Raw genomic sequence first — 16,641 nt, 5'->3', positions numbered from 1 at the left:
TGTCCATCAATGTATGGTTTAAGCCTTTGACCATTAACTTTGAAGGTCCCTTCATCTTTCAGATTTTTAAGTTCAACAGCCCCATGAGGTGAAACAGAGATAATTTGATAAGGGCCTTCCCATTTGGTTCGAAGCTTTCTAGGGAAAAATTTGAGCCTAGAGTTGAATAACCAAGCCTATTGACCGGCTTCAAAGGACTTTTTCACAATATGTTTATCATGAAATGCTTTTGTCCTTACCTTGTAAATTTTTGAACTATCATAGGCATCATTTCTCAATTCCTCTAGCTCATTGAGTTGGAGTAAACGGTCCTTTCCAGCCTTATCAAGATCAAAGTTGAGCCTTTTTATTGCCCAAAGTGCTTTGTGTTCTAGCTCAACCGGAAGATGACAAGGCTTCCCATAAACAAGTCTATATGGAGACATGCCTATTGGAGTCTTGTAAGCTGTCCGGTAAGCCCACAAAGCATCGTTCAATTTTCTTGACCAATCTTTTCGGGTTGGATTGACAGTTTTCTCAAGAATATGCTTGATTTCCCTATTTGACACCTCGACTTGCCCACTTGTTTGGGGATGGTAGGGAGTGGCCACTTTATGTGTGACGGAGTATTTCAAGAAAAGTTGCTTCAAGAATTGATTACAGAAATGTTTTCCTCCATCACTTATCATAGCCCTTGGCATACCAAAACGAGCAAAGATATTTGATTTAACGAATGCAATTACCACGGAGTGGTCATTCGTTTTGGTAGCACAAGCCTCAACCCACTTTGAAACATAATCAACGGCAACGAGGATATATTGAAAGCCATAAGACATTGGGAATGGTCCCATAAAGTCTATGCCCCATACATCGAAGATTTCAACTACAAAGATTGAAGTTAAGGGCATCATGTCTCTCTTTGACATTGATCCCAACTTTTGACACCGAACACACACCTTACAAAAGTTATAGGCATCTCGGTGGATAGTGGGCCAGAAGAGCCCACTTTGAAGAACCTTCAACGCGGTCTTTTTTCCACTAAAATGCCCACCACAAGCAAGTGTGTGACAAAATGCAAGGACGCTCGGAACTTCACTTTCCGGCACACATCTCCTGATGATTTGATCCGGGCAATAACGAAACAGAATGGGATCTTCCCAATAGTATTTCCGGATGTTAGCAAAAAATCGGTCATTTTCTTGTTTTGAACAATTAATGGGAAGTTTGCTGGTTGCAAGATAGTTAACAATGTCGGCGAACCAAGGCAACGTCCCATTTGAGATTTGAAAGAGTTGTTCATCCGGAAATGATTCATGAATTTCAAGATTTGGAGAAGATTCAACCATTAATCTAGACAGATGATCGGCAACGACATTGTCGGAGCCCTTTTTATCCTTGATTTCAAAGTCAAATTCTTGAAGAAGTAGAATCCATCTTATCAAGCGAGGTTTGGTTTCCTTTTTCATTAAAAGATGCCTAAGAGCGGCATGATCGGAAAACACAATTACCTTGGATCCTAAGAGATATGACCGAAATTTATCAAGGGCATATACTACGGCAAGTAACTCTTTCTCGGTGGTAGAATAGTTCAATTGGGCACCTGAGAAAGTCTTACTCGCATAGTATATAGCATATGGTAGTTTACCTACCCTTTGCCCCAAAACAGCACCCATTGCGAAGTCGGAAGCATCACACATAATCTCAAATGGTAAGGACCAATTTGGAGGTTGCATGATAGGAGCGGATGATAGAAGAGTGCGAAGTTGATGAAAAGCATTTAGGCATGCTTCATCAAAGACAAATGGAGTCTCCTTGGCAAGAAGGTTACACAAGGGTCTAGCAATTTTGCTAAAGTCTTTGATGAATCGGCGATAAAAACCGGCATGTCCTAGAAATGAGCGGATTTCTCTCACCGTAGTAGGTGGAGACAATTCAGAAATTAGCTCAACTTTCGCTCTATCTACTTCTATTCCTCTTTTAGAGATTACATGTCCAAGCACGATTCCTTCTTGAACCATGAAATGGCTCTTTTCCCAACTTAACACAAGATTAGTCTCACGACATCTTTGAAGCACTTTTTTGAGATTTTGGAGACACGAATCAAATGAGGACCCAAAAACCGAGAAGTCATCCATGAAGACTTCTAAATACTTCTCCACCATGTCCGAAAAAATTGACATCATACACCCTTGGAAAGTGGCAGGAGCATTGCACAATCCGAAAGGCATCCATCGATAAGCAAATGTACCGAAAGGACATGTGAATGTGGTTTTTTCTTGATCCAATGGATCTAAGGCCACTTGATTGTACCCCGAGTAACCATCTAGGAAGCAATAGTATCGTTGCCCAGCCAATCTTTCCAAGATTTGGTCAATGAAAGGCAATGGAAAATGGTCCTTCCTAGTGGCAGAATTCAGCTTTCGGTAATCTATACAAACACGCCATGAAGTGGCGGTGCGTTTCGAAATAAGATCACCTTTAGCATTTTTAACAACTGTGATTCCCGACTTTTTAGGAACCACTTGAGTTGGACTAACCCACTTGGAATCAGAGATAGGATAAATGATTCCCGCATCTAGAAGTTTCACAACCTCCTTCATGACAACTTCCTTCATATTTGGGTTCAATCTCCTTTGAGCATCCCTAAATGGCCTTTCATCCTCTTCCATGTGTATGCGATGCATACAAATAGAAGGGTCAATGCCTTTTAGGTCAGCCACACTCCATCCAATGGCTTCTTTGTTAGCTTTAAGCACTTCCAAAAGATCATTCTCTTGGTCATTTTCAAGATTGGAAGCAATGATGACTGGAAGAGTCCCTTTTGGGCCTAAGAAAGCGTATTTCAGATTTGATGGAAGAGGCTTAAGCTCAAGAATAGGAGGAGAGATGAGAGATGGAACTGGTGGAGTACTAGAGAGTGAAGGAAGAGGTTCTTTCTTGCTTTTCCAAGGTGGGTAATCCAAAGTGGCCACAGAGTCCATCAAAGCATTCACCTCACTTATGGATCCTTCTGTGTCAAAACCACAACTTTCAAACATTTCACAAAGGCACGCCTCAAGAGGGTCCTTAGATAGAATAGAGGGAAGAGTCTCCTCTATGGTTTCATCCAAGACATCCACTAGGAAACACTCGTCTTCATCTGTGGGATGTTGACTCGCATTGAATACATTAAGCTTAACCATCATGTTGCCAAATGAGATATCCAAAATGCTAGATCTACAATTAATGGTGGCATTGGCAGTGGCAAGGAATGGCCTTCCTAGGATGACTGGAATGTGATTGGTGAGATTAGGGACTGGCTCAGTATCTAGTACCACAAAATCAACCGGGAAATAAAATTTATCAACCTTAATTAGAATGTCCTCAACAATTCCCCTTGGTTTTTTAATTGATCTATCGGCTAGTTGGATGACTACCGATGTTGGCTTCAAGTCCCCTAATCCTAATTGCAAGTAAACAGAGTATGGAATGAGATTGATACTTGCACCTAAATCAAGGAGAGCTCTACGAACCTCTTGGTTTCTAATAACACAAGAAATAGTCGGAGCACCCGGATCCTTGAACTTAGGAGGAGTGTTAGAAAGAATGATGGAACTCACTTGTTCTGTTAAAAGCACTTTCTTAAGGTCCCTTCCCTTGCTCTTCCTCTTTTGTGTGCACAAGTCCTTCAAGAACTTTGCATATGGTGCAATTTGCCTAATTGCATCTAGAAGAGGAAGATTAATTTTCACTTGTTTAAACACTTCCATCATATCATGAATTTTTCCTTCTTGTCTCCCAAATGATGAAGTCTCTCTCAAAACTTGAGGAAATGGAGCTTTTGGCTCATAAGGCTTCTCTAATTGGGGAGATGATGATGAAGATGATGGAATGTCCTTTTTGGAACCACTAGCATCCAAGGAAATTGGAATAGAATTTGGAATGGGATGGATGCAACCACTAGGTTGTGCCAATTCATTATCCTCCTTAGGTACCTCTACCTTATTATCCACTTTCCTACCACTCCTCAAGGTAGTAATTGCTTGAACTTGCTCATTTCCAGAAAATTCTGATGAAGGACTTGCTTGCGCCATAAATTGCCCTTTAGGATTGGTCTCAGTTTGACTAGGCAACTTACCTTTCTCTCTCACATTTAAAGAATTAGCTAATTGCCCAATTTGAGCTTCAAGCTTTGCAATTGATTGAGAGTGAGAATAAAACAGTTGATTATCTTTTTGAAGATTACCTAAAGCTTGCAAGACTTTGTCCTCAAAAGCGGAACTCTTAGGAGGCGCTTGATTTGGATTAGAGTAAGATTGAGAATTTGATGCTTGAGGATGAGAGTATGACTGAGGATTTGATGCTTGAGGTTGAGAGTAGTGATTCACATTCTGAGGATAGAATGAAGGACGGTAACCTTGAGAATTCTGATTTTGATTTTGGAGATGTGGGGGAATATACTTTGCTTGGTAACCTTGATTTTGAGGAGGGTTTGCACCGTCTCCTTGATTTCTCCATGCAAAGTTAGGATGATTTTTCCACCCCGGATTGTATGTATTGGAATAAGGGTTGTTCCCTTGATGAATGAAAGCTGCATTTGCTTGTTCTTGAGACTCACTTGGTATAATTTGTCCAAGAGGGCAATTTGAAGTATGGTGAGTGTAACTAGAACAAGTCATGCACATTTCATTGGAATGGTGAGGATATGATTGAGTTGCCGGACCTTGATTCAAAAGGAATGTATCAAACCTTTGAGTAAGATTTTTGACCTCAGCGGCAATTTCCATGGAAGAGTCTATTTGATTTATAGCTTTCTTTCCTCCCATATGTGCTAGGTGACTACCCCTAGAAGATGAAGATCTATGCATTGAGTTTTCACTCATTTTTTTGAAAAGTTGCCAAATTTCATCTTCATTTCTTTCAATGTAGCTTCCGCCACAAGAAGCATCAACAATGCCCTTATTGGCATCAGATAAACTTGAAAAGAAACATTGAACTAATTACCACTTAGGAATGTCATGATGTGGACACTTCCGTAGCAAGTCATTCAAACGTTCCCATGCTTCATGAAGGGGTTCTCCTTCTTGTTGTTTAAATTCACAAATGGAAGTTCTCATGGCATCAGTTCGACTTGTGGGGTAATACTTTTTTAAGAACTCTTGTTGCAATTGTGCCCAAGAGGTGATTGTATTTGGCCGCAAGTTGTTGAACCAATATTTAGCTTTATCCCGAAGAGTGAAAGGGAAAAGCTTCATTTTTAGGACTTCTTCCGGAACATCCGTGATTTTCACGGTGGAACAAACTTCCAAGAACTCATCTAAATGTTTATAAGGCTCTTCATTGCTCAACCCATAGAAAAGGGGGCACATGTTAATGGTGGAAGCCTTAATCTCATAATGATGAGCACGAAAATTTGGCAATTGAATGCAAGTAGGTGCATTATATTGATTTGGAGTGTAACGATCCCTAAGGACCATTGGAGGATTGAGAGGATTGAGAGGAGGATATGGCATTTGACCTTGTTGATGATATGCCATTTGACCTTGTTGAGGGTATGCCATTTGAACATATTGTTGTTGTTGCTCACCAATTGGGGGAACAACATTTGGCCTTGGCATCCCTAGATTAGGTTGTTGCACCGCATGATTAACTGGTTGTGGCATTCCCAAGGGTGGATGCACACCTTGAGGATCCACAATATGAACTTGTGGTGGGTGGTGCACACCATTATGATCCACATGACCAAGATCTACAATGGGATCTTCAATTGGATCTTCCATTAAAGGTAATGGAAGATCAAAATTTAAAAGATTAAGATGACTATCCCTAGTACTACTTCTTAAACGCCGAACAAAAATTTCGAGATTTTGATTTACAGGAGCAAGAGGACGATTAAGTGATCTACGACCATGCATGCACTAGAACAAGTCAACACACCAACATTTCAAAATTTCAACCTCCACATACGATGTTCCCAAACTCCTCAATAATATCAATGCACTTAAAACAAATAAATGCCTCCACACGGGCCGATGCCTTCTACAAGAAGGTATGCTTGGACTTAAAAATAAAATAATTCAATTTAATCCTCCACTTGGGCTGTCCAAAGCATGCAAATTGGTATACAATTAAAGTACTAAAATTAAAGAGAACTTACAGATGGTCCTTAAGCAACTTCAAATTTTTTTAATTGCTTCTAAGTCCAGCATTTGCTCCACTTTGCTTTAAGTACCTAATTGACAAATCAAATAATAAAAAAAAAATTAAAAATTAAAATGACTTAAAAGTAGACAATCAACAAAGAACTAATGTTTAATTCAATTCTTCAAAACCGTTAGATCCCCGGCAACGGCGCCAAAACTATGGTGCGACCGAGCGTGTGTACAAAATAATGCACAACACTTTAGGTTTAGAAATAATGTCAAGTGGGCACCATATTTTAAAATTTATAAAACCACTAAACACTTATACCATGGAGTATGAAGTGAGCAGGGATCGTCCCAAGAGATCTAAACAATTATAGGTTTTCCAGAATTGAATTCTACTTTAGTGCTTATGTGATTGCCAAAAGGGTTTTGTTTGTGATTAAAACTAATTTTAAACTAAATGATTGCAATAAAGAAATAGAGTTTAAGAGATTGGAAAGAGACTTAGGGTGTAGGATTCATCACTAAGCACATTCCCTAACTCACTCACTTTCAACTAATTGGGGAAATAATACTATGTAATCTATATGTGGCTAACAAGTGCAATGAAAAGTGTAAACCATCAATTTCAAGCATGAATCAACTACCTAATGACAATTAAACTAAGTGTAGTGCAATTCACCCATTCAAAGCATGATTTATCAATCCAAGTTACAAATTTAACACACATTAATCTAGAAGATAATGCAATTGTGACAAAAAGTATGGAATTCAAACACAAGTATGGATGGTCTACTTACCTAATAATTGAATTGCAATTAAATTAATTAAACTTAAATTAAACTAATTAAACATGAATTTAAAACTAATTAGACAACAATTTAACCTAAACATGTAGTACCATCCATCAAATGGAAGCATTTTTCATCAATTTGAAACACAATTACAACTAAGCAATACCATGCATAGCCATCACAAGAATCAATTAACAAAGAATTCATGTGTAAAATTTGTTTATCAATCAACCACACATAAGACAATATGAGATTAATACAGATAATCAATTGGAAGAATTTAATTCATAATATTCCAGACTATACACTAATTACATAAATTAATCCCCAAAAAGTATGAAAAGAGAGAGAGAATAGGTTACATGCTTAGGGTTTATCCAACCCTAAGTAGAAGAATCAGCCACTCATGGTTGATGGAGTCGAAGACAGGACAATCCCCATCATCTGCTTCATCTTCTCTGAACTTTTCTTCCAAACCCTAGCCTGTTCTTGCTTTTTCTCTTTTTCCGCGTGTTTTTCCAGAGAGAAAAATACGATACTACGATACAGAAAAATAAAATTAAAATAAAACTCCTTTTTCTCTAATAATCTTTACCTAAATAAAAACTAAAACTAACCCTAATCTAATGGCTCACTGGGCCTTAAGTAACAATCTCATTAAAGCCCAACAGTTCCCAAAATGAGCCCAAAAATTAAATAAAAACTGTAATGTTGCTAAGTCCTGGGGGATCGATCCCCCAGCCTGGGGATCGATCCCCCCAGAGTTGACAAATTCCTTTAAGCCTTATTCAGCTCCATTTTTGCCCCGGGCTATTTGGTTTGCTTCTCCATCTTTGGGAACATCATCAAAGGCCCGAAATTAACCGCTTTGTGCCATTGTCTGAAAATCTTTGCTTAACTCCAAAAAGGCTTAATTGGACCGTTCTTAGCTCATTTTAACTTTATTGCCCTGAAATACACATAAACATAAATTAGGACTAAAACATAAAATTAAGATAGATGCAAAGACTGAAATACCTTAGCTTAGGTGCTGAAATGTGCAACATTTAAGCACTTATCAATAATCACTCAACTTACTCAGTTGATCCGACTTAAATAAAATTAGGATTCAATATTTTACAATCCTTTCCTTTAGTCCAATAGGTTAGGTCTTAGCGTTTTGAGCTAAACCATCCCTAGTATGTCACCGTCCCATACTGGCGCATACAATCCTCCATATCTATGTAAATTACAACACATAAATAATAGTTTAGCAATTTATAGTCTAAAACCATTATCCAAATATTTGCAGAAAAGATGTTTAACATTCTAGCAATTGAAATCCAACTGTAATTGCAGAAAAAGTTTCAATATTTCAACAATTAGCATCCAAAGCAGGCATAGATCAAAACTAATACATAAATGCCCCTTTCATGGATTTAAGATAAGATTTATAATCTTATTGTACTCCATTAAATTGCTAAAATTTAAGCTAAGCAATTTCATTCCTTACAACAGTTAACAGCACGCAAAGTTGTATAATTTCCTACTGTTCTATCCATTAGCCTATGGGTATAATTTATGCCATATGAGGTTTTAATAATTCATGAAATTATATTTAAAACCCTTAGTACGCTTCCAAAATCATTTTAGAATACCAAACTAGTCCCCAACAGTGCCCAAAAGTCCAGATTTTTTGAAAATAAGGGAACCTACTGTTAAACTTGTAGAGCAGGCTCCAATCTTTATTGGAGCCACCTCTAGATGGGTAGAGCTGGGTCTACACCTCCTAGAGCTGGTTCTACACTTGGGGGGAGCCGGCTCCCTCCTCCATGGAGCCGGCTTTCTCTCTCTCCGAGAGCCCTACTTTGTTTCTGATCCGTTTCCGACCATCTGCTTCGTTTTCGGCTACTTCCAACCCTTCTGTTCCTCCTTAATATTGAATTTAAGAGTTTTAACTACATCCAGTATCATCCAGTATTTTTTTTTTTTTAAAAAAAAAAAACAGTTTGTAAAAGAAAGAATTATAAAAACAATTACCAATCCCACATGTTTTAAAATCAAAAACTGCAACCCAACTTTGCAAGAACTAAATAGATTAAAATTAAACACACACAGTCCAATAATCTATCATATATTAAACATGTAAGATTTGTTTAATGCTCAATTAAAGTCTTAAAGATCATCTAGGTGTGCACAGAATACAAGCTAACGGGAAAGAGGAAGAAAAGAACTTGTCTGTGATTTCAGTTATGAAATCTCGGCGTCGTTTCAAATTTCCGGCAACCACTGAATCCCTTCAAGCCTTCTATGGTTCTGGTTTAATCCACTACAACACTCCCTAGGTCCTCTCTGTTCTTCTTCTTGACAGCCCTTACGGTGCCTCCGTTCTCATCCATCTGTGTTATGAACGAACTTTCTGTTTTTCCAAAACCTTAAACCAACGTGATATTATATTTATAGGCTTAACACTAAAACCCTAATCCTTATATAATTAGAGACAGAGTCCTAGTGTAAATCTTAGTCGGCCCATAAAACAACCTATGTTATATAAACGTCGGCTACATATACGTAAATTTTATTGTAAAGCTATAACCGTAACTTAATTTAACACAAATTTAACATTATAATTATTACACTAATTGAATCCCATTAAAACATTTAATTAAACCAATTTACCCATTAAAAGGAAAAATACTGAATTACTAAATTAACCTAAATAAAGAAAATCAATATAACAATTAAATACATAATTCAATTAAAGAAAACAAGAAATCAATTAATGCAATTAAATCAAATAAATAATGAATACAATTAAACACTTAAACAAATAAGCAAATAGTCACACAAAAATGCAAGAAAACAATAATTAAAATGTCGAGACTATCCTTTTAAAATTAGGGGTATTACATTCCATAAGTGTCTGTGTCTGTGGGTACAAGCCGTTGTCTTTGGGTTTGAGCCTTAGTTAGTCACTCCAAGTCCAAGTTTAGTCAGTTATTCCAAGTTCGAGTCAGAGAGTATTACATCGAGCTAGTTCGTCCATTCCTTTGGTTTGCAGTGCTACTACCGAAGGAAGTAAAAGTTGTTGTATCCTGGGAAATCGATGCCATTGAGTCCGGTAGCACCATAGCGGGGCGAATCTGTCTTAAGGATATAGAATCAAATTCTAACCTCGCCTTATTTTCAGGTTCTTTTATTTTGTTTTATTTTATATAACTGTGTTTTTTGGACTGTTTGGTAACATAAAGTAGTTAACATTTCAGTATAAACAAATAATCCAACATGATATATACAAACAACTCATTCAATATAATCAAATAATTCATGCCGTATATGAAATATTACATTATATTAAGCATCAACTAACAAAATAACAACCCATTCAATATAATCAAATAATACAAAATGTCATAGCATCAACTAACAAAATATTTATACAATCATGAGTTTTGTAGCACTGCCACACATGATGCTGTGACAATGACTTGATTGAGCTCTATATCATCTCTTTTTACACGTTCTAAAATCCCCTCATATATGTTTTTCTCAATATCACTATCATTCTCCATCACAAAACTATAAAAACAAAACAAAACAAAACAAAATCAAAACAAAACAAAAATTAAATAATAAAAAATGAGAGGTGATTAATAAAGAATGAGAGGTGATTACGCATTGGGCTAGATACTTTAATTATTATTAAAGTTTTATTCAATATCTCAAGCACAATATAAAAAGTATACTCATAGTAATATCTCAAACATAGTATAAAAAACATGAGTATAACAAATGTTATAATGTTGTATATGTATCCATATATCATGGGAAAATGGTTGTTCATATAAAAATGATTGTTTAAGTGTTCATACATATATGTATGTATATGTATCCATACAACAATGTTCATACGTGAATGATGCACGTGATCGATTAGGCCATAAACAAAAAAAAAAAAAATGGGTTAAGAAAAACAGTATGATTAATTAGTTCAAAATTTTGGTCATTCCAAACTTCACACCATATATTCAATCCAACATTCATATACAAAATAGAATCAATCATTCATATACAATAAAGTAAAAGATTATAATTATTCTTATTAAAGTTTTCTCCAATATTTCAATCACAAACACTCATAACAATATGTCAAACACAGTATAAAAAGTATAATTATAACAAATGTTATAATGTTGTATAAGTATATGTATCCATATATCATGGAAAAATGGTTGTCCATACAAAAATGGTTATTTAATGATGCAACATATCCATTAGGGGCATAAATAAAAAATGCGTTAAGAAAAACAGTACGATTAATTAGTTCAAAATTTTGGTAACTCCAAACATCACACCATATATTCAATCCAACATTCATATACAAAGTACAGTCAATTATTCATATACAACAAAGTAAAAGAATACAGTACTCGATACTTTAATTATTATTAAAGTTTTCTCCAATATTTCAGTCACAGTATAAAAAGCATACTTATAATAATATGTCAAATACAGTATATAAAACATATTTATAACAAATTATAATGTTGTATATGTATATGCATCCATATATCATGGAAAAATGGTTGTTGATACAAAAATGAAGGTATAATAATGCAACATTCACGTGATCGATTAGGGCATAAATAAAAAATTGGTTAAGAAAAACAATACGATTAATTAGTTCAAAATTTTGGTCACTCCAAACTTCACACCATACATTCAATCCAACATTCATATACAAAATATAATCAATCATTCATATACAACAAAGTAAAAAATGTCGTATCCTTGCCTGAAACGAAAGAGATCCTTAAAGCGAGAAGTTGTTGTTTGAGTTGTCGTTAGGGATTAGAAGGAAAGTGACGATCTAAGGAAAGTGACGATCTTCCTCGTTTGAGTTGTCCTTAGGGTTTAGGAATAATACGATATCTTTTATAATGGCAGATGTCGTAATTTTATTTTCTCAATGCCTAAAAGAAAAGGGTACGCTTGTCATATTGAAAGATTCATTAAATCCATAAACGGCTCCCGTGTGTATCTAGAAGAGCGTTTTACCAAAGCTGGGGGTCCCCAGCTTTTCCAAAACGCTCTTCTAAGAGCTAAAAGCTCTTCTATAAAATTATCCAAACACCCTTCAAAATAGCTTCTAAGCCCAGAAAGCCAAAAACATCGTTTGAAAAGCCAATCCAAACAGGGCCTTAGACCATTTTATGGACTACAATCTTAAGACAGATTCGGCTTATGCTACAGTTTAATTATTTAAATATTGTTGTTATTTTATTTTTGTAAATTTGACTATGGTATGTATATTTAATATATATCAGACGAATGGCAAGTACAAGTACTACTATGCCTAATGATCCCGTCAGTCATAGGGAGAAGCCCGAAAAATTTAATGGGGCGGAGTTTAAAAGGTGGCAACAGAAAATTATGTTTTACCTTACAACTCTAAATCTAAGCAAGTACCTAGCTGAAACTGCCCCAGTGCTAGAAGAGGGAGAAACTGACATTACAAAGCTAGGAGCTGTTAATGCATGAAAACATGGAGACCTCCTATGCAAGAACTACATCCTTAATGGATTGGATAACACTCTATATAATGTGTACAGTCCAATGAACACTGCTAAAGAGCTATGGGAGTCACTAGACAAGAAATATAAAACTGAGGATGCTGGCTTGAAGAAGTTCATGATCGGACGATTTCTGGACTTCAAAATGTTAGACTCCAAGACAGTCATGAGCCAAGTGTAGAAGCTCCAACTGATCCTATATGAGATACATGCTGAGAAAATGACTTTAAGTGAATATTTTCAAGTAGCTTCAATCATTAAAAAGCGACCACCTATTTAAAAAGATTTCAAAAACTATTTGAAACATAAGCGTAAGGAAATAGGGCTCGAATACCTGATTGTTAGGCTGAGAATTGAAGAAGATAATCACACATCTGAAAAGAAAGTAGGGAATTCTTCAATGGTGTTAAAGGCGAATGTAGTGGAAGCTGGACATAAGAAGAGGAAGTACTCTAGAGAAGGTCCCAGCCAAGGAAACTATAAGAGGTTCACTGGAAAGTGCTTCATTTGCGGCAAATTATGACACCGAGCTAAAGACTATCGTAGCCGCAAAGCACAACATAACCCCAAGAAAAAGACCTCTGAGGTGTACATTGCTGAGGAAGATAAGTTGATAGTTGATGTGTCAGAGCTAAATCTTTTAGCTGTGGTTTCTAAAATCAACCTTGTGAGCAACAATAGAGAATGGTGGGTGGAAACAGGAGCTACTCATCATGTTTGCTCAGAAAAGAGGATGTTCACTACCTATGAAGCTATAGATAATGAAGAACTACTCTACATGGGGAACTTTTATACAGCAAAGGTTGAAGGACAAGGAAAGATCAAGCTACTGATGACCTCAGGAAAAAGGCTCACTCTTAATAATGTGCTGCATAAACTAGACATCAAGAAGAACTTGGTCTATAGGTCATTCCTAAGCCAGAATGGGTTCAAGCTGGTCTTTGTATCGGACAAGTTTGTGCTGACTAAAAATGGGGTGTATGTGGGCAAATGGTATCTAAGTAATGGACTATTTAAGTTCAATGTAATGACTGTTGTACCCAAAGCTATTAATAATAAAGCTAATGCTTCTTCTGCTTATATGATTGAGTCATCTGATGTGTGACATGGTAGGTTAGGACATGTTAATTATGATACAATTCGTAGATTAATTAATATGGATTCTATACCTAAATTTAGTATTGATTTAAATAAAAAATGTTAAACATGTGTAGAAGCAAAATTGACTAGAACCTCATTTCACTTTATAGAGCGAAATACTGAACCTCTACCATTAATACACAGTGATATCTGTGACTTTAAATCTATATCAACCAAAGGTGGGAAAAATATTTCATTACTTTTATTGATGATTGCACAAAATACTGTTATGTATACTTGTTAAGAAACAAAGATGAAGCCTTGAAAATGTTTAAACATTATAAGAATGAAGTTGAGAATCAACTTGGCAAGAAGATAAAGGTGTTTAGAAGTGATAGATGTGGTGAATATGCAGCTCCATTCGCTGACATTTGCTCAGAACATGGTATTACTCACCAAACTACTGCTCCTTATTCACCTTAACAGAACGGTGTTGCTGAACGCAAAAACCGTACTTTAAAAGAAATAATGAATGCTATGTTGATAAGTTCTGGTTTAACACAGAATTAGTGGGGGGAAACTTTACTTTCTGCTAATTATGTTCACAACAAAATATCTCAAAAGAAAACAAATGTGACACCTTATGAATTTTGGAAAGGTCAAAAACCTTCCTATAAATTCTTAAAAGTGTGGGGGTGTCTAGTAAGGTTGCGGTTTCTACTCCTAAGAAAGTTAAGATATGACCAAAAACCTATGATGGTATTTTCATAGGCTTTGCATATAATAGTAATGCATAGCGTTTCCTTATGCATAAATCAAACATTCCTGACATCCATATCAATACAATTATTGAGTCAAAGAATACTTGTTTCTTTGAGTATATATTTCCCTGCAAAAATCCTCTTAAAAGAAATAATGATATTGCTAATAGCAATATACAAGAGAATATAGACCAAGGGTCTATAGATGATGAAAATAAAGAAGAGCCTAGACATAACAAAAGAGCTAGAACTTCTAAGTCATTTGGTCCTAATTTTCAGACATATATATTGGAGAATGAGCAACAAAGTTATAAGGAAGCCATGTCTTCTCCTGAAGCACTTTTATAAAAAGAAGCCATAAATAGTGAAATTGAATCCATCATGCAAAATCATACTTAGGAATTGGTAGATCTTCCTTCTGGTACTAAACCTTTAGGGTATAAGTGGATTTTCAAGAGGAAAATGAAGCCTGATGGTTCAATAGATAAATATAATGCTAGGCTTGTTGCTAAGGGATACATGCAAGAAAAAGCTTGGATTATTTTGATACATATTCACCAGTCATAAGAATAACATCCATTAGATTATTTTTGGCTATTGCGGCATTACAAAATTTAGAAATACATTAAACGGATTAGTGTGGTCAATACCTAGTTGCACAAAAGAGTGTAGTGTAGCCAAGTTTGAATTTATAGAATGCCACTGCCACTACTAACTATTAATGTTGGTAGACGAGTAGGGATCGTCCCAAGGGAAAGGAAGCATGTTTTGGAATCAATTGTTGGATTAGTTGGTCGAATGATCAAAAAAGGGTTTGTTGGTTAAATTATATTACAATTTAAACTAAATAAGTGCAATGTAAAACAACTAAACAAATGAGGTGTACATAATATGAGAGAAAGGTTTTGGGTCATAGAGTTCACCACTAAGCATTACGTTCCTAGACATTCAACATTTGATAGATTAAGGGGATTATATGTTGTAAATGGAAGTATGTGCCATTAATTGAATTACAAAGCAGGATGGCCAAGTAAGCATACATTGTCTAACCAATCTAGTGAATAGACATATCAAATTAAGCCATTGATCCTTTTTTAAGCCCACAATTAATGCATACTCATTAAGATAGAGAAATATATAACTTGCATTCATAAGCATGGAACATCAAACAATAAGCATGGATTGTCTACCTATTTAAGAAAGTAAGGTAATTACACTACAACTAAGCAAATGACCTGAATTTAAACTAGTTAAGCTAAAAGTGTGGCACAATCCATCAAGAAATAAGTATGAACCATCAAATAAACTACAAGAGTAATCCATTTAAGCACCATGCCTTGACCATCACTAGATTCATAATATCAACACATAGACATGCATCAATGTCACAAAATCTAGAGATAAACACATGAACATCGATCCTAGCATACATAGATATAAAGATAGAATCAAATGATCAATTGGAAGTATTAAACTACACAAATCATTGTAGAAACAAGATATATATATATAAGATGTCAAGACAAGAATTACAACACAAATTCCCATTAATTACAAAATATCAGAGTCTAGGAGGCATGCTTAGGGCTATCTCTAGCCCCAAGAGAATGGTTTAGCCACTTATTGATGTTGTAATCCAACCCTCAAGAGCTATCTCCATGGTATAGTTCATCCTTCTCCCCTTGAGTTTGTGGTAGAAACCCTAGATTAGTAGAAGAACTTTCCTAAAATGTGTATTGTTTCTCTCTAATCTCTAGCCTCTTGCCAAAACCTAATTTCTTCCTACTAAAAATAGCCAAAACCCTTATATAGGTAGCTCAAATGTCACACCAAATGGTTAGACCTCGTGCCAAGGACCTCCTAATGATTGCACTACGAGCACACATTTAATTTGGCTTGAAATCAATTTTTCACGTAATTTGAGGCAGTTCGATCGATCACAAGGTTGCTTGGATCGATCGAACCATGATGGTGCACTTTTTGGATGATGACAAGGCTGAGATATTTTTAGGATATTTTTAGGAAAAGGATAAAAGTGGTAGGTGAGGATAAGAACAAAAGGGTTCGATCGATTGAAGGATAGTTGGATCGATCGAACAAGATATTTTCCTGAAGATAAGGACAAAAGGCTCAATCCATCATGGTATGGTTGGGACGATCACAGTGTGATCGATCGGGGCTTGAGTTTGATCGATCGAAGAAGGCTTATTCAACACTTTGCTTCCACTTTGCTCATTTTCTTCTATTAAGCTTGAGATTGTTTCTTTTAATGCTATAATCCAGCTGAATTGACTTATTTTGGGGATAAGTGCCTGAAAAGGGAAATAACACAAAATTAGACTAAAACGGG

The 16,641-nt window shown here is 35.8% G+C and overlaps 1 protein-coding gene and 1 non-coding gene across 2 annotated transcripts in view; one reads left to right on the top strand and one right to left on the bottom strand.

Moving 5' to 3' along the window:
• The window catches only part of LOC132277053 (uncharacterized), a gene marked incomplete at its 5' end in the record, with an annotated part of 4,026 nt that extends 1,807 nt beyond the window's left edge, over window positions 1-2,219 (bottom strand). Inside the window, 3 exons of the mRNA XM_059778768.1 lie at window positions 219-892; window positions 1,190-1,860; window positions 1,975-2,219. Of these exons, the coding sequence (XP_059634751.1) occupies window positions 219-892; window positions 1,190-1,860; window positions 1,975-2,219 (1,590 nt within the window). The remainder of the gene's footprint in view (window positions 1-218; window positions 893-1,189; window positions 1,861-1,974) is intronic.
• Window positions 2,220-4,971: 2,752 nt separating this feature from the next.
• Window positions 4,972-5,078, top strand: LOC132282714 (small nucleolar RNA R71). Its single transcript, XR_009471831.1, has one exon. It is a non-coding gene; the product is annotated as a small nucleolar RNA R71 (small nucleolar RNA).
• Window positions 5,079-16,641: the final 11,563 nt, after the last annotated feature.

Source organism: Cornus florida, unplaced genomic scaffold (genome assembly GCF_030987335.1).
Source record: "Cornus florida cultivar Cherokee Brave unplaced genomic scaffold, ASM3098733v1 CherokeeBrave_3.0.0_Hap2_Chr01, whole genome shotgun sequence".
Classification (NCBI taxonomy): domain Eukaryota; kingdom Viridiplantae; phylum Streptophyta; class Magnoliopsida; order Cornales; family Cornaceae; genus Cornus; species Cornus florida.
The sequence above is the reverse complement of the archived record's forward strand: the minus strand, read 5'-3'. Positions and strand labels throughout refer to the sequence as shown.